The sequence below is a fragment of the Pan paniscus genome, chromosome 6 (assembly GCF_029289425.2).
Source record: "Pan paniscus chromosome 6, NHGRI_mPanPan1-v2.0_pri, whole genome shotgun sequence".
NCBI classification, from domain to species: domain Eukaryota; kingdom Metazoa; phylum Chordata; class Mammalia; order Primates; family Hominidae; genus Pan; species Pan paniscus.
This window is the reverse complement of record NC_073255.2, coordinates 41101756-41123794: the sequence shown is the minus strand read 5'-3', so window position 1 is coordinate 41123794 and position 22039 is coordinate 41101756. Positions and strand designations below refer to the sequence as shown.

At 48.7% G+C, this 22039-nt stretch overlaps 1 protein-coding gene across 2 annotated transcripts in view; it reads right to left on the bottom strand.

Annotated features, from left to right (window-relative positions):
• Positions 1 to 3645: 3645 nt before the first annotated feature.
• The window catches only part of EEPD1 (endonuclease/exonuclease/phosphatase family domain containing 1), a 142646-nt gene continuing 124252 nt past the window's right edge, over positions 3646 to 22039 (bottom strand). Inside the window, exons 5-8 of one of the 2 annotated variants that reach the window (XM_003814964.7) lie at positions 20357 to 20491; positions 17428 to 17566; positions 7988 to 8182; positions 3646 to 6168 (exon numbers count right to left, since the gene is read on the bottom strand). In XM_003814964.7, coding sequence (XP_003815012.1) covers positions 5969 to 6168; positions 7988 to 8182; positions 17428 to 17566; positions 20357 to 20491 — 669 coding nt within the window. In that variant the 3' untranslated portion in view covers positions 3646 to 5968. The remainder of the gene's footprint in view (positions 6169 to 7987; positions 8183 to 17427; positions 17567 to 20356; positions 20492 to 22039) is intronic. The other variant, XM_034963937.3, reaches the window with a different exon arrangement.

The window sequence follows — 22039 nt, the reverse complement described above, 5'->3', positions numbered from 1 at the left end:
GTGGCCTCCATTTCAGGAGTCAGCACCATTTTTGAGGGGGTCCTAATTTTAAAAATGTTAACTGAACTGGATTATTTATCTTAAATCGGGGATTTTTCCCCCTAAATTTCCATGCAACTTTTTCAGATGGCTTTTTAATAATTGTTATTTGTAATAATGTCAATAGCTATGAATAATGAATTCTGTCTTCCCTGCTAAACTGTAAGCTTCACACAAAAGGGATTATCCTGTGAAGTGTCAGGCACACATTAGGCCTTCAGTAAATATGAGTTGGATGGATGGATGCTTTGGCTTTGATCATTCTCTCCCCTCCCCCTTCCTCTCTCCCTTATTTCCCTTACTTAATTTATTCTAACCAGCCAGCTGCTAAGTGGACAAGCTGGAGAAGGTGCTATTCATGAAGTTCCTAGGAAGGAAGTGTCCAGTGTCAGCCTGGTCCCAGAGGCTCTGAATGAGGGTTCACTGCAACTTCCAGCCTGGCCCAGAGAGAGAGTTCTGCACCAACGAGCCACTCAGATCCAAGTGATGGCTCCATCCAAACCACTTTAGAAATCACACCTCCAGGCCATACTGAATTGGATTGTCCTTATTTAAAGCATTTCAAAGTAAAACATCCAAGTATTCCTTTACTGAGGGGGGAGAAGTAGGAATCAAGCCCAAGAAAACATCTCCAGGCACTGAACTGCTAATGCAGCCTTGCACCAGCCCAGCCCTAGGACTTGTCAGCCGGCACCCCGAAAATCCAACAGGCCTCAGGCTGCTTAAGCCCATTAATGAAGCGCAGTACACTAAGGTATCTGGTGTGCACACATGAGCACGTGTCTTTGTGTACACATCCTCACAACTCTGCATGGCCAACACCTTTGCTCATTCACCCTCAAACCTCAATTCCTGCACCAACAAAGCATCCCTTGGCAAACACTGCCCCTCTCAGGGGGGTTTTCTCTCCAGGATGCAGTGGTGGATCATGCCGAGGCACGAGCTCTTAAGTTGTCTCCAATCCTCTCCCGGCTGATTCCTCTAGAAGCACAATGACCTGCCCCCTGACTGCATGACCTACCCTTCCCAAGCCCCTCACAACACCACTCACAATGTGTCTGCTCATGCAGGCTGCTCTGCAGACACTCCTTGGAGAGGCTGGGCCTGCCAAATTCAGTGACCATCCCAGGGAATGTTGGCTGTCCCTCCCCACAGGAATTCACCCAGTGGCCGCCTGTCCTTGTGCTCATGGTAAATCCAAGGTGCTGTGTGTGTGTGGTCCCCAGAGAAGCTTTATTGAGTTTCCCACTGAGTTTCTCTACCAGGAACAGCTGGAGCCTGGGAGCAGCGGTTTTTGGCCCTGAGAGAGCCTCTGGGTTTTTCTCAGTAATCAGTGTGCATGTGACAGGTACCACTGGCCCAGGGGTCCCTACTTCCGAGGGCCCAAATTGACCAGTGGAAAGTATAGAATTCCATGCTATTGGGAAACCACAAAGCTTGGAAGGAGCAGAGAGAGCCTGGGGATACAATGTAAACACTAAGAAATAAGCAGTGAAAGATTATTTTTAGAAACGCTGCCACTTAGTGAGCCCTTATGATGTGTCAGAGCATTTGAAACAAATGGCTTCCCTGCAGTGTCACACCACTGGCCCTGCAGTCAGATGCCCTGAGAGCTGGGCAGATGTTTATTTTTCACAACCTTCTCAGAGAGGTTTTGTCCTCACTTAATAGACAAGAAAACTGGGACTTTGCCAGACATCTTGAACGTGCAGGGGCCAGCAGCTATGACACAGAGAGCTGGGACAGAAGCCAGGCCTGCTGCCTCCAAATCCTGGGCATGTAGCCATGGAGCAGTGACAACACACCCGGGGTCCTCAGGGGAGAAGTGCCACCCATTCTGTCTGTGGTGTAAGAGTTTATGTCCAACTAAGCCCAGGCAGAGGCACTTTGCCTCTGGGTGCAGGGCGTGCTGGTAGAAGTGCAACGCTGGTGGGCAGGCATTCTGGCTCTGCCCTTTCTCCTTGTACAGCCCTAGCCGGGTTACCTCCTCCGTGCCTCAGTTTCCTCCTCTGTGAAAGGAACAGAAGAAAGATAATAGGACCAACTTGATTGCACTGTTCTGAGGATGAAGTCAGTTTAAAGTATGAAGTGCTTAGAACAGTAAGGGATCAATAAGTGGGGGCATGGGTTATTTGAAACTGTATGCTAAGTTTAAGACCCGTGAGTGCTGTTCAAGTCATTAATTCCTTTCCCCAGAAAACAAATCCTGTAGCTGTCTCAGGTGAGATTCACTTAAGGTGGAGACTTAAGCCACGCTGGGCAGAACCGAAAACCCAGGTGTTAGGATTCTCACCCATTCCAGAGGGCAATGTCATCTGCACTGAGGAGAATTCTGATGTCAGAACCAAAGAAACACAAAGAAGAAAATAGCATCCCCTTGACTTCGAAAGAAAGCAGCCCTTTAGGAAAGGCCAAGCCCGTGTCCTCCCTTGCAGTCCCTAGAGCAGCCATGAGGGAGTCAAAGCTTGGGCCTAGTTATTTGAGGGCCAAGAGGGCTTCCGGCCTCTAGTCAGTCACCCCTGCAGTGCCGGCAGGGCTGATAGAGATGGCTGGGTCCCCACCCCTGCATAGAAAGAGCCATCTCTGATCTGTGGTAGACAATGGGCAGGAGAGGAGAGAGGTTCCACTGGGGCCTGGAAGGGACAGTTGGCTGCCTGCAGTTCTCCTATGATAGGGAGAGCAGGGAGAATGCCATGGGCTCCTAGTCAGCGCCTGTGGGACTGTAAGAGCTTTTCTTGTACTTAATCCCTTCTTCCCCTCCCAACCCCGGTTCAGCAGCAGGGGACTTCCCTTGGCTTCTCCAACAAAGTCCTTCGCAGTTAGGCCCCTTCTCAGACAATCTTGGAAGATGGAGAAGCAAGAAAAGAATGGAGAGGGAGAATGGAAGAGGTGGACTCAGAAATGCCACATTTGTGGGTGGAGCTGGGGCTGGGGTGAGAGGAAGCTCCAGGGAAGGCACAGAAACAATCCAAGGGAGGCAGGTCAATTCCACACAGCGGAACATGACTCAGCAGGAAAAAGAAAGGAGCTATCAGACCACAGAAAGACACAGAGCAACCTTAAATGCATGTGGCTAGGGGTAGAAGCTCACGTGAACAGGCTGCATACTCTATAATTCCAACCAAACGACACCCTGGAAAAGACAAAACTATGGAGATGGTGAAAAGAGCAGTGATTGTCACGGGTTAGGGGGAGGGAGGCATGGGTGAATAGGTGGAGAACAAGGGTATTTTTTTAGACAGTTTCGCTCTTGTTGCCCAGGCTGGAGTACAATGGCATGATCTCAGCTCACTGCAACCTCTACCTCCCAGATTCAAGCAATTCTCGTGCTTCAGCCTCCCAAGTAGCTGGGATTACAGGCATGCGCCACCACATCTGGCTAAATTTTGTATTTTTAGTAGAGATGGGGTTTCACCATGTTGGTCAAGCTGGTCTCGAACTCCTGACCTCAAATGATCTGCCCGCCTCCACCTCCCAAAGTGCTGGGATTACGGGCTCGAGCCACCATGCCCCACCACAAGGGCATTTTTAGATCAGAGGAACTATTCTGAATGATTCTGTAGCATGGTGATATGTGTCATTCTACATTTGTCAAAACCCATAGGATGCACAACACAAAGAGTGAACTTTAATATAAACTATGAACACTGTAGCTAATAATAATGAATACAAGTTCATCAGTTGTAACAAAGTGCCATGCTAATGCAACATGCTAATTAGAGGGGGAAATATGCAAAGAAGAGGAGGGATATGGGAATCCCTTTGTGCCTAACTTTTCTGTAAACATAAAACTGCTCTTACAAATAAAGCCTATTAATTAAAACAACAAAATACAAAACAACAACTAAAACCAAAAACAGCCAGCACCCAATGGGTTGAGCTGGAGTAAGAACAGGCTGCCCAGCACACTTCCTGGGCCACTGAGCCCTGGGTGTGAAAAGCAAAAGGGACAGTGAGGTTTGGCTGGGACTCAGCTCCCCAGCCTCTGGCTCAAGCCCGATTACGAACACAAAGGTCATCTGATTGGATTTCCTGTCCCCTCAGCTCACTTAAGGAGGCTTTTCTGTCCACAGCTTTGGTTGCAAAAAGCAATCTGGCTAAAGGGATTTGGGACATCCGGCTGGTGAATGTAGGGGAGGTTTTACCTTTAGATGAGGCACCAGAAACGATGTGCTCCCTGGTAGCATCCTGAGCTGCCCCTCTTGACTTTAATGCTAACACTGCTGCTTTTCCTCAAGGCTCAGACATCCCATTTCGATGCTTCCAGAAGCACAGCCTGAACCCAGGGACAGGAGCTGCCGCCCTCCCACTGGAGAGACCTCAGAATGGACACAATTGATTCCCAAGTACCCTTAGAGCTCCTGGAAGAGGGTTCCCTTCCCGTCCCCAAGACCAGCGATGCTCCTTGGAGCCAGGTGGCCCCAAAAGGATGGCCTTTGGGGAAAAATGGGCCCCCTTCACGGCCCATCAGCTCCAGGTCAGAGAAGCCACTGGGTTTACACTACTTGGGGACAGAAGGGTTCTTGATACTGGTCTACATTTAGTGTTCGGTGTGGAAAGCGGAATAAGTCCTCAGCTTCCATGGGATACTGGAATAATCTAGGTAATCTAAGCTCATAACTCACCTTTTCACTATTTACTTTCATATTTTTCCATTCATGTTAAGCATAAAGTTGAAATGTGAGCACACAGCAAAACCTGAGTCTGCATCCCTCTGTTTACCCAGTGGTGTGACCTTGAGGAGGTCGAGCTCTCTAAGCCTCAGCGTCTTCAGCTGTGAAACGCGAATTGTGGCAGATCTCCCTGGGATGGTGTTGCCTAAGGGAAATCCCTCCTGGCTTGGGCTCGGGGATGCAGATGCCTAGTGGCAGGCACGCATCCTCGCTTCCTCCCCACAACCTCTCTCCAGCCCCACAACCAACTGTCCCTACCTCCAGCCACTAGGAGGGGCACTCTCCATGATACCCTAAGGTCTAACTTCCTATGTATCCTGACACAGCACACATTCCTGATAGTCAACCACAGGAGGCTCCGGGCTAAAAACTGGAGTGAGTGGGGACGAGGGAGGAGGTGATACCACCCTGAGAGAATTCTTGTCCTGCAAAGAGAACTAAACAAATAGTGCTCCAGGCAAAAGCCAGGCTGGTGAAGGAGGCAGGGGATGAAGGAGGGCTGGGAAGGGGAGATGACAGAGAGGCTTCACAGAGGTCCCGGCGAGTTGATGGGGGCTTGAGAGGCGCCTCTGCAAGGCCTCAAGGTGGGGACATGAAAGGCGCAGGGGAAGTGAAGCTGGTCAGGGCTTGACCCTAGCTCCACACAGAGGCACCTGCCGTGGTGCAAATACACACTGCGCGTTGAGGGGTGGGGGGAGGGCTGTTGCGGACTTGTCCCATGCTCTCACTGCAGCGAGGCAGGTTAATCTGTTTATTTTTTCAAAACAAAACTAAAAATCGCCACTCAATGTATCTGAGCAGAGTGCCTGATCACAGTTAAAAGCTTTCTGTAATGCGCAGCAGGAACGTCATAGCCTGGTGGTCAGAAATGAGTGCTTCTGGCGCTGCTGGACTGTGGCCCGCAGCCTGAGCACCCCTTCTTCTCCTCCCTCTGCTCATATTGTCCTTGTGCTGCCATCCAGTCAGCAGCGGACAGCCAGCCCAATGCCGCTCAGGTCTGTGGCATCCAGAGATAAAAGGCGTCTCTGCTCCCCGCAGGTTTCTGCTTTGCCCACCTGGTGGGGTACGCGCCTGGCACGCCACCCCCACTGGAGGTCCTGAATGGTCCACAGAGAAGGCGTGGGGCAAGGCCTCAAGTGCTGATGCTCTGAGAATAAAAATTAAAAGGCAGTTCTGCCCTGAAGCGTCACCCCGCAGGGCTCACTCCTTGGCTGTGCCCTCCTGGGTCCCGGGGTGGACACATGGATTTGGTGTCATCATCGCTCATGCTTGATGTTGGCTTCACTTCGCTCCAAGGCCACCCCGCTGCCGTTCCGAGGGGCGTCCTTCTTGCTCCAGTCCTTTTCAGTGTAGAGCTCGGCTAGCACTGGGCAGTGTTCAGAAGCCACCCCGCCCCAAGACCAGTTATCCGGAATCCAAGGGTTCGTGAGGCCTTCTCTCACCACAGCCCAGTGACCTGAAGGGAGAGGAAGGAAAGAGACCGGGAATCAGGATGGGGGGTTGGGTGCGGGGGGTCCTGGATTGGCAGGTGGAGGGTCACACCGCATGTCTGCAGGCCGGGGTGCCCGGAGAGGCTGCCTCAGGTAGCTGGAAGGTGCCTGTGCATTTGCCTGTGCATATTAAAGGTCTTGGCCAGTTTGATTTTCCACATAAAGGAGGGTTTCTGCATTTAGGCAGTGAAAGCACCCAGAGGCCAGGCCTCCTGTCCATCCAGACACACATGGGCACATGGGCTGACCTGTCCTCATACACGCGCTGCTGTGAATCTGATCACAAAACAGAGACAGACGCCTCATAAAGACATCCCAAGTCCAAAGCAAAGGTCCAGCTTTGCAAAGCAAAAGACACTAGGGGGTTAGGGGTGGAAATTCTTTCTACACAAAGGGTAAAAAAGAAAAAATTACAGAAGCTTATGAGAAAGTAACGGTATTTTTAAAACAAGGATTTAGAAATCTATGAAGCAGGAAGTATATTTGAATATAATTAAATAATGAATAGTTACAAAAACAACTACAGAATAGGTAGAAAGCACTGTGTGGTCCTTAGTGCAGGATTGACATGGGCCTGGATTCTGGGTGGAGCTTTGGCACACACTGCTGACCGTTCTGTAGCGGGGGCAACTCCTCCCTGAGCTCAGCAACTTCACAGGAAGGGAACCACTGAAAGGATTTCCAACTTCCTTCCAGCCCTGTTGGCTCAGCTTCCCCAGCTCTCTTCCTTCAATAGACACCTTCCTGGGAGCCTGCAAAGGCCGTGGGCTGGCCTCTTTTCCTGGCCCATAGCGCATTTCTGCAAACCGAGGCTAGTTTGACAATTGTCATTCTCCCTGAGACCCACTTTCTTCATCATTTGGGTCCTCTCATGACAGAGTACAACAGGAAACTAGTGCCCCAAGAGAGAGGGGAGAAGCAGGTGACAGTCAAGCCTAGATGTCCTAGTCTTGAAGATCTTGGCCTCGGCTGCCCATTAGTCTCTCTCGCAATAAAAGCCAGGCCCTGCAACTTTTCTTATTTTTAAATTTCTCATTGAAGTATAATAGGCATCCGTGGGGCTTTGCAAAGTGTCCAGTCAGAGTTTAGAAATACTGTTCTTGTCTTTCATCAAAAGACCCTACTGACTCTTCCATATTGTTGACTGTGTCCTGACTCAGCAGGTTACCAGTCTGCAGGGAGGGTGAAATCACCCCCATACCCTGCTCCTTGCAGAGCACTAAGCATTTCTCCTGTCCCATTGTGACACTACATGAGACACCTGTTCACCTCACAGCATGTCCACCTCATAGCATGTCTACACTGCATCCTACAACACAACACTTGCATGTTTGACAAATGTTTGCTAGAAGACTAAGTGTCCTAAAAGTAACGTTATCAGCTCATCTCTGAATCAGGACTCTGCTAATCTATAACCAGGTTTGCCTGGAACACATCTGCTTGCTGTAGGTCAGTGGGTGTTCTAAAATTATTTGTCACACCCCCTTTCACTTCGAAAAATGAGGATTTAGAAATCTAAGCAGCAGGAGGTATATTTGAATAAAATTAACAAATAGTTACAAAAACAATTAGAGAATGGCTGGAAAGCACTGTGTGGTCCTTAGCGTGGGACTGACAGGGGCCTGGATTCCTGGATTCCGTCTCTGATTAAATGACCGTTATACAGTCACATAAACCACAATCCTATGTATGCCTCAGAGGAGGTGAGATGACTTCTGTCAGTTCAGACCTGTTTCTCTCACTCCATTCCTGAACAGGAGAAAGGACAAGTGAGTTCTGCCTCACCTGTGAAAACCTTCTTTAAGCTTTTACTGATCCAGATGTTGTCCAGAGACTTCGAGCCTTGAGGGTTCTTGGTGCTGATGTTGGTGAAGGTGTGCGCGGGGATCAGGTGGTGGAACTTTTCTTTCCTCAGGATATCATAGTCATTGCTGTCTGGCCCTTGGCCAAAATCCCCTAAGATAATGACATCCTTTTCTCCTGGAAGTGGAAGGAAGAAAATGAGTTTAAGAGTTGTTGGGAAGTAAAACCCAACATTGACCGTGGCCCTTTGAAACGGGATTGAGATTCTCTGACTTGACTCCCATGGGGTTAGTACTGTGGCATGGTTCTCACTCTCCTAACTCTTCCACATTTCATGTGCATATCACCCTGCCACCAATATTAAGAGTAAGTCAGCAACACGTTTGGAAATCAGGGGCAGCGTGACACAAAAATCACCCTTGTTGAAGCCTATGGGTTCCAAATCTTATTACAAAAAAAAAAAAAAAAAAAAAAAGACCTAAGGGTCTTACCCAAATATTTAACAAAAACTCAACATACTATCGGGCACTTACTATGCAGGAAATCCAGAGATGAATAAAATGCAACTCCTGCTCTGAGAGACAGACTAGAAAACAGACAAGAGCACAGAGTAGGTGCAAAAACAAACACACATACTGAAACCAACACAGCACAGGGAAAGGTGGTCAGGGAAGGCTTCCCGGAGAAGGCAATGCCTGACTTGGGCCTCAGAGGATGCACAGAAGTGCTTGGTTCAACATAGATGAGAGGGAACCTATGCAAGGCCAGGGAGTTAAGAAACAGCCTGGCTTCCCGGGGGTGGGGTGGGTACCTGAGGTTCAGTTGGCTACTTCTCTAGGACAAGGTATCAAGAAGCCAGATGTTAAAGATGAGGTTGGAGATATAAGCAACAGCCACGTCTCGATTGGGAACTGTACTCTGTCTGCTTGAGGGTCAAATTCAGATCAAGAGACCAAGGGAAAAGCCTGGGTCTTCCTGGCATTCAATGGGCAGCCCACAGTATCCATCCATCCATCATGTTGATGCACATAATGTACCATTTTCCTGCTGCTGGTCACTTTTAAGGCTGTTCCCAGTAGCCACTGCTATAAATAATGCTGAAGTGAGCATCTCATTTGTTTTTGTTTTTGTTTTTGTTTTTGTTTTTGTGAGACAGTCTCACTCTGTTGGCCGGGCTGGAGTGCAGTGGCACAATCTCGGCTCACTACAACCTCTGCCTCCTGGGTTCAAGCGATTCTCCTGCCTCAGCCTCCTGAGTAGCTGGGACTACAGGCACCCACCACCACGCCTTGCTAACTTTTGTATTTTTAGTAGAGACAGGGCTTAACCATGTTGGCCAGGCTGATCTCGAACTCCTGACCTCAAGTGATCCGTCTGCCTCTCCCTCCCAAAGTGCTGGGATTATAGGCGTGAGCCACCACACCTGGCAGCTTTCTGTTCTTAGAACTATAGAGAGTCCTCATGAAAAACTATGGCCATTGTTAAGGCTCTGGATAAATGCTGCCAGCCTGCTTTCCAAGGCTGCTCTGGTTTCAACCCTCCCCAGCAACCTAAGGAAATTCCTCTCACTGCATCCCTCATCAAAACATTCATTTGATATGTGAAAATGATGTCTTCCATTTGTAGAAAATGAAGTTGTGCTCCCCCTCCTTTAGGCTAGAGTATCTACACACGTTATCTGGAATTCTGCTGCACAAGGGATGGATCTCTTCTTCCCATTTATTAATTTTTTCAACCATTTACTCAGATCAGTACGGACTCATGGATACTTATGAGGTATAAGTCAGGTATACCTTGAGTTATATCTGGTACTATGTCATTGACTTTGTTCCTGAAATATTTCCAGCTTTGGTCACTGAGAGCTCTTTCAGTTGGCTCATGCGTCCTTTTGACATCCACCCAGCAGGTTTTTTTTTGTTTGCTTGTTTGATCACTTCCTTCTGACACGACAAGATGCTCCAAGATCATGTTGTATATACATATTTTTTCTTTTTTTTTTTTCGAGACAGAGTCTTGCTGTGTCACCCAGGCTGGAGTGCAGTGGTGGATCTCGGCTCACTGCAACCTCTGCCTCTCGGGTTCAAGCAATCCTCCTGCCTCAGCCTCCTGAGTAGCTGGGATTACAGGTGTGGACCACCACGCCTGGCTAATCTTTGTATTTTTAGTAGAGATGGGGTTTTACCATGTTGGCCAGGCTGGTCTTGAACTCCTGACCTCAAGTGATCCGCTCACTTCGGCCTCCCAAAGTGCTGGGATTATAGGCGTGAGCCACCGTGCCTGACCTACCATACTGTGTATTTTCTCAGTCCTCGCATCAGCCATTTCTCTGAGGAGCCCTGGTTCCTTTCATCGGAGAACAGCATCAGAAACGATGCCTGATAGGTCTATTATTTGTACAGGGTATTAGTGTTTTGTTTATTGATTTATATGAACTCTCCGTATAAAAACATATCAACCCTTTATCATATATAGGAACTGATTTTCTTTTTAGTTTGTGATTTGCCTTTTCATTTGTCTATGACCAAACTGAAGCACACAAAAGTTAAAAAAAAAATTTTTTTTTAAATGTAGTACAGTGTGGCAGAATTTTCCTAGAGTGCTTCCAAAATCAAACGAATACCCACTAACTTCTTTTTATCATTTCATTTCTTACATTTCACTTTTTTCCCCCACTTCCTCCTATGTGATGATACATTTCACTCTTTAACTTGCCTGGAATTTACTTTTATTTTTCATGCAAATAATTAACCCCCTCCACCAGTATCATTTCTAGAAAAATCCTTTTTTTCTCAATTAAATTGTAATACTGGCCTGTTATCTTAAATATCTTTTTGTATAACATTTCTATTTCTGAGCTTTATTCTATCATATTGATCAATTTTTGAGTGAGTACTAGATGTTTTAATATTCTTTCATTTAAAATGTTTATATATTCTCATGATATTGAAATTTTCATTCCCAAATTTTATTTTAAACTAAACTCATGTTAACTTTAACATTCTTATCTTTGGTTGGCAGGAGGAGAAGGCTGTTCTCTTGTTCCTTGTGTCCCCTTCTAGACACTCTACACAGAGGAGCAGACGTGTATACTTACATAGTTATTTTCACCAAATGTTAGCAACTTTACCTATCAATTCCTACTTTTTTTTTCTTATCAGTACATCCTGGAGATGGATGTGCTTCAAATAAGAAGTTTTGAAACTTTTTTTTTTTTTTTTTTTTGAGATGGAGTCTCACTCTGTCGCCCAGGCTGGAGTACAGTGGCGCGATCTCAGCTCACTACAGCTTCTGCCTCCCGGGTTCAAGCGATTCTCCTGCCTCAGCCTCCCAAGTAGCCGGGATTACAGATGCGTGCCACTGCGCCTGGCTAATTTTTGTATTTTTAGTAGAGATGGTGTTTCACCATGTTGGCCAGGCTAGTCTTGAACTCCTGACCTCAGGTGATCTGCCCGCCTTGGCCTCCCAAAGTGCTGGGGTTACAGGCATGAGCCACGGCGACTGGCTAAACATTTTTTCTTTTTAAAATGTATGGGGTGGGGGTGTTCCTTTTCTCAAATGAGATCCTGTAGGAAGCCCCAGAAGTAGAGTGGGTAAAAGTGGAGCTTCTCTGACTGAAGTTGGAGCGGGGGAGCTCTACAAAAAGCCCTTGGGGCATCAGGAGTTCATAAAAATATTAATGTTTGAGTCCCACTCTCAGAAATTGGAGTTCCACCTGTAGAGATTCTGATTTAGCGTCTCCGGTGGCCTGGTCTTCAGCATTTCCTGAAGCTCTCTGGGATTGCATGTCCAGCCAGGTATGGGAACCACAACTAGAATATTAAAGAGCTCTGCTGAGACCTGGTGCAGTCAACTACACGGAACCATGGAAAGGACGGGTACCTCGAACTGTCAACACGTCTCACCCAAGAACACTTTGCCATGTTTCTCCATTGATTGAAGTATTTATTTAAAAAATTCTTCACTGAAGTCTTATTATTTTCTTCACTTTACCACCACATTTCTAAGTATTTTATATTTTTGATTTTTATTATGAATGGGATCTTTGTTTTATCCCATTATATTTTCTCTAATGGTTATTTTTAATTTTTTTTTATTTCCACAGGTTACTATTGATATATATCAAAAGGACTAATTTTTTATTTTAATTTTTTAACTAGGCAGTTTTCTTAATTCTCTTACTGGGAATAATTTTTTTTTAACTTTAGGTGTAACAAACCAACAATCATATTCTCTGAAAACAGTGACACTTTTGTGTCCTATTCTTCCAAGTCCTCTTTTTGACTTATTAATCCAAATTAGCTAGGAGGAAGAGTGGTCACAGAGGGGCTGAAAATGAAACAAAACCTGACACAGGAGAATATCAGAAAACAGTGGCTCTAGGCCAGGCACAGTGGCTCACACCTGTAATCCCAGCACTTTGGGAGGCTGAGGCAGGGGATCACCTGAGGTCAGGAGTTTGAGACCAGCCTGGCCGACATAGTGAAACCCCATCTCTACTAAAGATGCAAAAATCAGCCGGGCATAGTGGTGGGCACCTGTAATCCCAGTTACTTGGGAGGCTGAGGCAGGAGAATCGCTTGAACCCGGGAGACAGAGGTTGCAGTGAGCCAACATGGCTCCACTGCACTCCAGCCTCGGCTGGAGTGAGACTCTGTCAAAGAAGAAAAGAAAGAAGAGAAAGAGAAAGAGAAAAAGAGAAAAAGAGAGAAAGAGAGAGAGAGAGAAAGACAACGAGGGAGGGAGGGAGAGACAGAGAGAGAGAAAGAAAAAGAGAGAAAAAGAAAGAAAGAAAAGAAAAGAAAACAAAAGAAAAGAAAAGAAAAAAGAAAGAAAGAAAACAGTGGTGCTCGGCCCCGATTCTAAGAGAAAACAGCTGGAGGACTCTGAGTGTGGAATTTGAAGTTTGTCACTTCCCAGCTTCGTGACCTTGGGCAAGCCTTTTAGTCTATAAAAGGGAAAGAACAAGCCATTTCCTCCCAGGTTGGTGTCAGGATTAGAGGAGCCACCAGAAGCGCCTGGCACGGGGCACTCACATGTAGCGTGTGCCCCCTTCCTGATCAGTTTCCTGATACAGCTTCACAAGTTTGTCAGGGAGAGACACACAGCGGAAGTTACATATGTGTGCATAAGAACTACAAAGTGATTTCAGGGCCAAGGGGGAAAGGTTTTCTCCTAAAGCATTTTAGACATTTCTCTCACAATCTGATTTACCCTAGAGGAAGTGGGATAGTTATGAAGTATTTTCCAAGCAAAGCGAGTAGAAATCCTGAAAGAACACTCGCCCCCCAGCTGGGCTCTGCGGGATTCCCCTGGGCTCTGCTTGACCCTTGTTGTCCCACAGCAGGAGGTGGCATTTCTGCCACACCTTGTGAAGGAGGCTTTAGGGAAAGCAGTTCATAAACGAAGTCATAAATGTACCCAAGACACTTGGCAAATCTTTTTTTCCTGGCCACGGGTGTGCTTCCGTAATAACAACTGCAGGGAAAGGAATCTGAAGGGAAGCCACTCAGGCCACCACCAGAGGGCGCATGTGCATTGCAGATGGCGCCCTCCTGCAGGAGGAGTGAGGACAATGGGTGGGATGGAAGGAAGCCTCTCCTGCAGGGCCACCCACACCATGGAGAAATCAGTGCCAGCTTGAATAATAGTCATGGCACTGTGCTGACCACTTCCCTCGATAGCACCGCACTTAACAGCCACGACCCATGGGGCAGGTGCTGTTACCATCTCCCTTCTGCAGGTACGAAACAGGCTCCCAGAGGTGGGAAGGTTTGTCCAAAGTCACCAGGCCAGGCCTCAAATCCAGGGCTCACCACAAAGGGCTAGGATGGAAGACCACACGGAAGTGGCTGCTGTCCACTGCGACACCAAGTGCATCAGCAGGCACTCAATAAATATGTGAGCAACAGACAAGCGGAACCACAAATGTCCCAGAATTAGGGTGCAGTTTGATTTGGAAAGGAACAAAGAGAAAGATGCTACATTCATTGAATATCAAAGAAAACAAAGTTCCCATATAATGAGGGAGGTTTTCGTTGGGATGCAGGCCTGCAAAGGTCTGGGCTGAAAAAGACAATTCTAAAGCCAGGAGAGATGCTGGTGTCAAGGGTGAATAGAGCCAGCTCTGTGTAGCTTCAGGGGTGACAACGGTTCCCTTTTTGAATGAGCACGTCGGATTTCTTACAACTCACGTTCTTCCGATTGAATCCACGTCGGTGATGACATCAAGGCAGTTGTTGCTTCTGAGAATCCACAGGTAGATGCGCAGGAGCCTGAGTTATCTTCCTAAAAAGCCACCCACCTGGGCTGGGCTCCTTTGTCGCTTCCTTGATTCCCAGCAGTGAGGGGAGAACGTTGTGGGCTGACTTCCTCAGAGAGTCTCTAGATTTATAAAACGCCAGTGACAACTACAGGAACCAGTCCCCACTGAGGGACCATCTGCCAAGATGTCAAGAGTTCCTACACACCCTGTTTCACTCTTGCTCAGTTCACAGAGGGAGACCCTGTCCCCAAGTCCTGGTGAGGTCTGAGAGAAGAAGGTTCCACTAGGGGACTGGCATATCCCCACTGACGTCAGCCTGCATGCACGTTCCAGACAAAGGCAGAAAGGCCCAGAGCTTGCTAACCACATCGGTTCTGTTTGCTCTGATAGAAGCTGTGGAATGAAGGCTTTGTCTTTGCTTTAGCTGAACCCCTCTGCTGACTTGTCTACCCTTGTTAGACCTGGGCAGGCTGAATCGCTTCCTGAACCCCTGGGTCTGGAGTGTCACCAGTTAACAATTAATTGGGTACTAGTTACAAGCAGGGGACACAGGCAGCATGAGTCACTGTCCCTACTCGGACGAGTCAAGGCCAAGCCAGGCTGTGGGTCAATAGTACCTTGGCAATTTGGAACATAACCTGCCCAAGGTTTTCTGCCAAAATCCTGACTACTCCCTGGATACCAGGGGTGGGGTGGGGGGATGGTGACTGCCTAAGGCTGTCAAAGAAGTTATAAGCTGGCATCTTTCCTTTCTGCTTCCACATAAAGTTTGACATCAAGAACAACAGTAATGTCCACAGATGTGACAAGCTATCAAGTTGTCCATTTTACAGATCAGAGTCTAACTATAGGTGGACAATTTCCCACACAGCTGCTTCTTGGATAGAGCATCTTCTGACTGTTTTTAGCCTGAGGACTCATCCTTAAAGTAGAACGTTGGTCACGGCATGTCCTGGTTCAAAAGAAAAGCTGCTGCACATCAATGTTCACAGCAGCGTGGTCACAATAGGACAAAGGTGGAAGCTACCGAAGTGTCTATCAGAAGATGAATGGATAAGCAACAAACTATGGTGGATGGATGCACAGTGGGATATTACTCAGCCTCAAAAAGTGAGGAAATTCTGGCCAGGCGCCGTGGCTCACACCTGTAATCCCAGCACTTTGGGAGGCCCAGGCAGGCAGATCACAAGGTCAGGAGATCGAGACCATCCTGGCTAACACGGTGAAACCCCGTCTCTACTAAAAATACAAAAAATTAGCCGGGCGCAGTGGCGGGCGCCTATAGTCCCAGCTACTCGGGAGGCTGAGGCAGGAGAATGGTGTGAACCCGGGAGGCGGAGCTTGCAGTGAGCCGAGATCGTGCCTCTGCACTCCAGCCTGGGCGACAGAGCGAGACTCCGTCTCAAAAAAAAAAAAAAAAAAAAAAGTGAGGAAATTCTGACACATGCTACAACATGGATGAACCTTGAAAACATTATACTAAGTGAAACAAGCCAGACACAAAAGGACAAATATTATGATTCTACTTATATGGGGCACCTAGAGTAGTCACAATCACAGAGACAGAAGGTAGAATGCTGGTTGCCAGGGGCTGCAGGGAGGGGCGCATGGGGAGATATCGTTGAATGGGTACCGAGCTTCAGTTTGGAAAGATGAAAAGGTTCTGGAGACGGATGGTGGTAATGTTTGTACAACAATGTCAATACATTAGTAGCACTGACTTGAATATGTAAAATGATTAAAATGGTAAATTTTATGTTACATATATTTTACCACAGTAAAAAATCTTTTTTGTTAGAAATGCAAATTCAAATACATACATACATATATACATACATACATCTTTTGAAATGTGAGCCTACAGTTTGACTGAAATATTTTTGTAGTAAAATCTTCATGAATCTCCCAATTTGAGGGGCCAGTTTAACGAGGAAGTCTTAGAAAGCTAGAGAATATTGGTCCAGACTCAAAAAATAGAAGAGAATTCCAAGCCTCCAACTACAAACTCACCTAGACAAGGTCAGTGTTCTGAAAAATCAAGCCAGATGGATAAGATCATAGTCTTCACAGCCTTGTCAACCTTTTCTTTTGGTAAACCAAGTGCAGAAAACCATCTATATTAGTTGGGGCATAGCCCCCCTTTGTCCTGGAGTTCAGCTCCTTTTTTTTTTTTTAAGAGATGGGGTCTTGCTGTGTTGCCCAGACTGGAGTACAGTGGTGCGATCAAAGCTCACTGCAGCCTCAACTTCCTGGGCTCAAGTGATTCTCCCTCCTCAACCTCCTGAATATCTGGGACTACTGGTGTGTACCACCATGCCCGGCTAATTTTTTTCATTCTTTGCAGAGACAGGGTCTCACTATGTTGCCCAAGCTGCTCTTGAACTCCTGGGCTCAAGTGATCCTCCCGCCTTGGCCTCCCAAAGTGCTGAGATTACAGGCCTGAGCTACCGTGCCTAGCCAGAATTCTGCTCTTTTCAGTGTTCTCTTAATTCTTCTCATGTTTTAGAGTCAACTCGTGTACATGAAGTCCCTACTATGTGCTTGGTATTGCTGCAGACACTGTTACTTAGCCCTCTGGGTACTGCTATGAGATGAGTACTGTCCCCCATCAGATGGGGGCCTAAAGTGGTTTGGTGGCTTGCCTGAGGTCCTACAAGATTAAAATCCAGCATTTCTGACAGGTTCAGGGCTTCTTCAACATGCTCTGTATCCCACCAGAGAGAAAAACTCAATTCACCAATCATCAGCAATTTACCACTTCCCCTTGTCACCCCCGTCTCTCTTTCACAGGAAGAGCACATGCAAATCTGCAGGCGGCACCACCACAGTGATGCCCGAGGCAGCTGGTCCCAGGATGAGCTGTCTTCGGGGAAGGGCATCATCACTTATATTCTTTCCCCCTAATCCTTTCTATCTAAATGAGGCTAAAAAGCCACAGAGCTGACAGCTTGGAACGCATATGCTAGGTCCACAGAGGCACAGATGTGGCCGTGCAGGGTCAGCTGGGCTCCATGAGATGCCAGAGGTTTGATTGTCCCCTGTACCCGCGACTCACATTGCTGACAAACAGCCAGCCCAAGTGGTCAGAGATGGCTCAGAAGAGGCAGCCCTGCTGCTCTGCAAAACAGTGGCCGAGCCACAGCAAAAGACAATGTCCTACCTTTCAGGGTTTCCTGTAGGGTCTGTGCAAAGCTCGCCAACCGGTGGCCATCACTGTGATTCTTGCTGGGATTCTCGCTCCCCAGGAGGGTCAGGGCTGCCAGGTGAAGGTTAACAAGGGTCAGGTCGTGACTTCCCACCTAGGCAGCAGGAAACAAAGCAACAGGGAGAGGCTCAGAAGCTCATATTTCCTGTATCCGTTACAACCGACTCATAAATAGCTTTGTGCACAGAGTTGACAATGGTAAACAAGAACAAGGCTGGCTCACACCCCCAGGAAATAATGCAAGGTCTTTCATCTTCGATTTTTCCAAGGCACCTGCAGGAACAAGGCCTATTTTGTTCTACCAGTCCACCCCTAACATCCCACCGCCTACTCCTCACTTACAGCCTAAAAGATTGGGCATATCTGCATATCTGTAAATGTTTGAGTTTTTTTCTTTCTTTCTAAGCAGTCATATATAAGAAGGAGGTGGAAGGCCAGGCATGGTGGCTTATGCCTATAACGCCGGCACTTTTTTTTTTTTTTTTTTTTTTGGAGAAGGAGTCTCACTCTGTCACCCAGGCTGGGGTGGAGTGGCATCAGCTCACTGTAACCTCTGCCTCCCGGGTTCAAGTGATTCTCCTGCCTCAGCCTCCCAAGTAGCTGGGATTATAGGTGTGTGCCACCATGCCCAGCTAATTTTTTTATTTTTAGTAGAGACTTCACCATGTTGTCCAGGCTGGTCTCAAGCTCCTGACCTCAAGTGATCCTCCTGCCTCAGCCTCCCAAAGTTCTGGGATTATAGGCATGAGCTACGTACCCGGCCACAACCCCAAGCACTTTGGAAGGCTGAGGCGGGAGGATCACTTGAGGCAATTTGAGACCAGCTTGGCCAACATAGTGAGACCCCATTTCAATCAATCAATCAAAGGAGGTGACTCTGACAGCTGGTTGTTATTATAGACTTGGGGCTTTTCTCCAGAGGGCCAGCCTGAGGTCTCCTGCCAGGACCCACCGCTGGGATGTGCCTCCTCCTCCTCCCTACACCTCCCACACACGCTCCTCTGTGTTCTTTTCTCTCTGGAGCCCACTATAGCCAGATGCTGACTTTAACCTAATTTCAAACGTGTCCAAACCAAAAGCTTACAGAATCTGGCCAGCCTAGGACATGCCCTAGCCCTGCATCCCCAAGGGCAAGTGCAGAAACACAGGGTCAGAGTTTGTCTCTGGGCATCACAGCACTGCTCAGCTGCTCAGGGCTTAGCAATCTTGCCCTTCCATTTGTCATGGCAACCAACATCAACACTGCCACGAAGGGAAGGGGTATAGGGGAAGCCCCCAGGAAGTGGAGGGTGCCCGTCTTATCTTACGGATGTGGTCCCAGTTTGCCAGCAACCAGGACCAAGAGCTCTACAGCTGCAGCTCTGCCTGCTAGAGAAAGCATCTTAAGGCTGGGTGGGAGGCACAGTGCCTGAGGAGATGAGCCCCATCTCTGTACTGCACCAACTGCCAGGCCTATAATGTGACATGAAGTACAAGAGGCCAAGTGCCTGTTTAGGGGGCTGCTTTATTTAGAGGATTTGGGCTAACCAGCATTTTCTCATTATACCCTTAAAAACAGCCTGCGTTGTGGTAATACTGGATTATCAGTATCACCCATAGGGTTACATGGCCATAACCCCAGGTGGCCAACACTGGAACAGGAACTTGACATAAAAAAAGGGCCCAGGGTGGTGTTAGGAGGCTTAAAGGTGATACCTGGCTGACTTACACGTCAGTACCACAGATACAACCCATGGACACCCCCAGGTGTACGTGTGCAGACAGAGCCCCATCAATATCACAGACAGAGGAATGAGAGGGGCTGCTGGGTGCGACAGATACCCCCAGGGTGAGCACACACCCACCCTCATCAACTCACAGTGTGCAAGGTGGCACAGGGCCTTGTAGCCTCAACACAGGGGCTGCTCCCAACCCTCAGCTGGCAGATACTCCCTGGGCTGGGGTTTGAGGTGACTGTCAGGTTCAAGAACTGCTCTGGAGCACACAGAAAGCAGGGGGTCTCCATGCCCAGGAGGGGATACGCTTGCTGAGCTCCAAGGCACTGGACCTGCTTGCTTGGCCTGTGAGCTCATGGTCAAGGACCGCGGGGATAAGGCTCACTGACTGCCAACTTCATGACCCGCTTTGGCTTCTGCTGTCCAGCTGCTGACCATTTTGCGGTTCATTAACACTTCCCAAGGGCATCCGGGGAGAACCAGAGAGACTGTGCTCGATCAATCTGCTGAGCTGCTCCCAGATGCTGGGGGGACAGAGGCTCCCACATGGGCGATGCCAGTGACAGGACTGCCCCTGGCCCACAGCCCAGAGCTCCTCCTGAATCCCCTCCAAACCCAAACCACCCCTTGAGAGGCCTTTCTCCCTGGTAATAAAGGAATCGGGCCTGAAATGCAGCCGATAAGAAGGGGCTCCTCAGGCCAGTTCTGCTGCCCTTGAATCCAGCCATTCCCTAACACCTGGCCTTGTGAACCAGTGCCAGGAAGGTGAAGGATCACTGAAGGGGCTTTTGGAAAGTAGGCCATCCAGATAATCCCCCAAATTCTGTATGTCTGAGGTGGGGTCTAGGAATCCCTGACTCTAGGAAAATCTCCCCAGGAGACTCTAATGAGGGTCAGGTTTAGGAGCTATACCAAATCTCCCTCCTTCCCCTCTCTCCTGCTCAGATGCCAGAGTTACTGGGGCTGTCTCAAAATCCCTTTCATTCCTGCCCTGGACAAGTTCACCTGCCAAGGAAGCCCCAGGAGAGACAAAAATCTCCAATCATGAGAGGCTGAAATCAAGGCAAAAAGACAAGACTTCTCTTACTCATGCTATTACAAAATGAGCCCTTTTCTTTCCTTTTTAGAAAGAAGCGGATTCCACGTCACAGACGGCGTGGAGCGGGTACCTTGAACCGCCCGAGGTATGGGCTGGGGCCCGCCGGCTTCCCGTGCCCGTTGCTGGGCGAGCTCTCCTGTGAGCCCGCGTCTCTCAGCTCCATGCCGGCAGCCGCGTCCCATAGGAATCCTGCATACCCAGCTCCCTGCAGCGGAGAGGGAGACAGAGTCTTGGTGCCAGAGTCCTAGCGCCACCTGGGGAAAGGAGGCAGAGAGGCCAGAGAGACCGAGAGGCAGTAGGCCCTACTCTGGCTCAAGCTGTTTCTAAACCAAAAGCACACCACGAAAGCCACAGCCACTCTCCCTTGCCGTTCCCCAGCCCAAATAATTTCACATATTGCCAATTTCAGAGCTTTCCATACAGACAGGGTGGCCTGGGCTCTTCTGTCTTTGGGGGGAGGTGGGTGAAGCCCCGGCTAGGCACAGAGATATCTTCAGAATCATCACATCCCATGAGGTAGCAATTCATGCTCCCATTTCCCAGATGAGGACACTGCTGCTCAAAGAGGTTAAGTGACTTTCCTGAAATCCCACAGCTGATCACAATGCTGAGACTAAAACATATAACTCCAAGGGATGGGTTTTGCTTACTGATTAGCTGCAGCTTACAAAAATGGTGCCCGGCACCTAGTAAGAGCCCACTCAGTGTTTTCTGGGTGAGTGGAGGTCGCAGTTGACCTAATGGCTTGGGGCTGCTCGAGGGCCCTCCGCAGGTGGATGGGGCCATGGCAGAGGTGTGAAGCTTAGGTCAGAGGTGCCAGGGCTGGCAGTGGGGCAGAGTCCTAGTGCCTAGTGTTAAACCCTGCTGCTCTGAATGTGCCTGCTTTGCGCTGCTGCCGCCGCCACTGGGGGCTTGTGGAAGAAGACACACTTCTCCTTTCTACCCCACCACAGCCTCTGCTGTCCATGAGAATGCTTCCTCAGCACCCGCTGCCTGGGAGCCATCTGCATGTCATTTGAGAGGCCAGCAGTGCTCATCACCACTCTTCCCCATTGCAAAAGGAGGGGAAGTGACTCTGCACAACCACCCTCCTGAGCTGCCACCACAAAGTTCCCAGGGTCAGCTCTGGTCTAAGCCACATGCCTTGTCTGAACATGCGTGTTTTTAGGAGGAGGGAGGGAGGGAATGAATGTATTGTATGCTGTGCACTTCTATATTTGAAATTATCTCCTTGCCCACCCCCTGGAGAGTGTGCTGGTTTGAGAACGAGAAGACCTGGGCCTCAGTCCCACCTGAGTCACTTAGCCGCGGGACCCTGGGCGAGCCACTCAGTTTTTCTAAACCTCAGCTTCCTCTGGTTTGGAGGGAGGTATGACTGCCCTGCTGGCTTTGGAGGATTATCTCTCCATCTGCCATTTCCCAAGTCATGGTGCCAGAGTAACTTACCTAAAGCATCACTCGAGTCATCTTCCGCCCAAAAGCCTTCAGGGGCTCCCCGATGGCCCTGGAGGGGAAGCCTCTGCGGTGGGGCCTACTCCTTCCTCTGCCTCCCTCACCTGCTCAGCACTGTTTTCCCCACCCCCACTTCCCTGCGTGCTGCTCCTTCCACCGCTGGTTTCTTGCCCCCTCCTGGGAGCCTTTCCCAATGCCCCTGACCTAGGCGCTCCCCTCTCCTCCAGAACAGCAGCTGGAGGAACAGGGTTTCCAGACAGAGAGAGTGAACTGGGCTCAGGTCCGAGCATCTCACATTGCA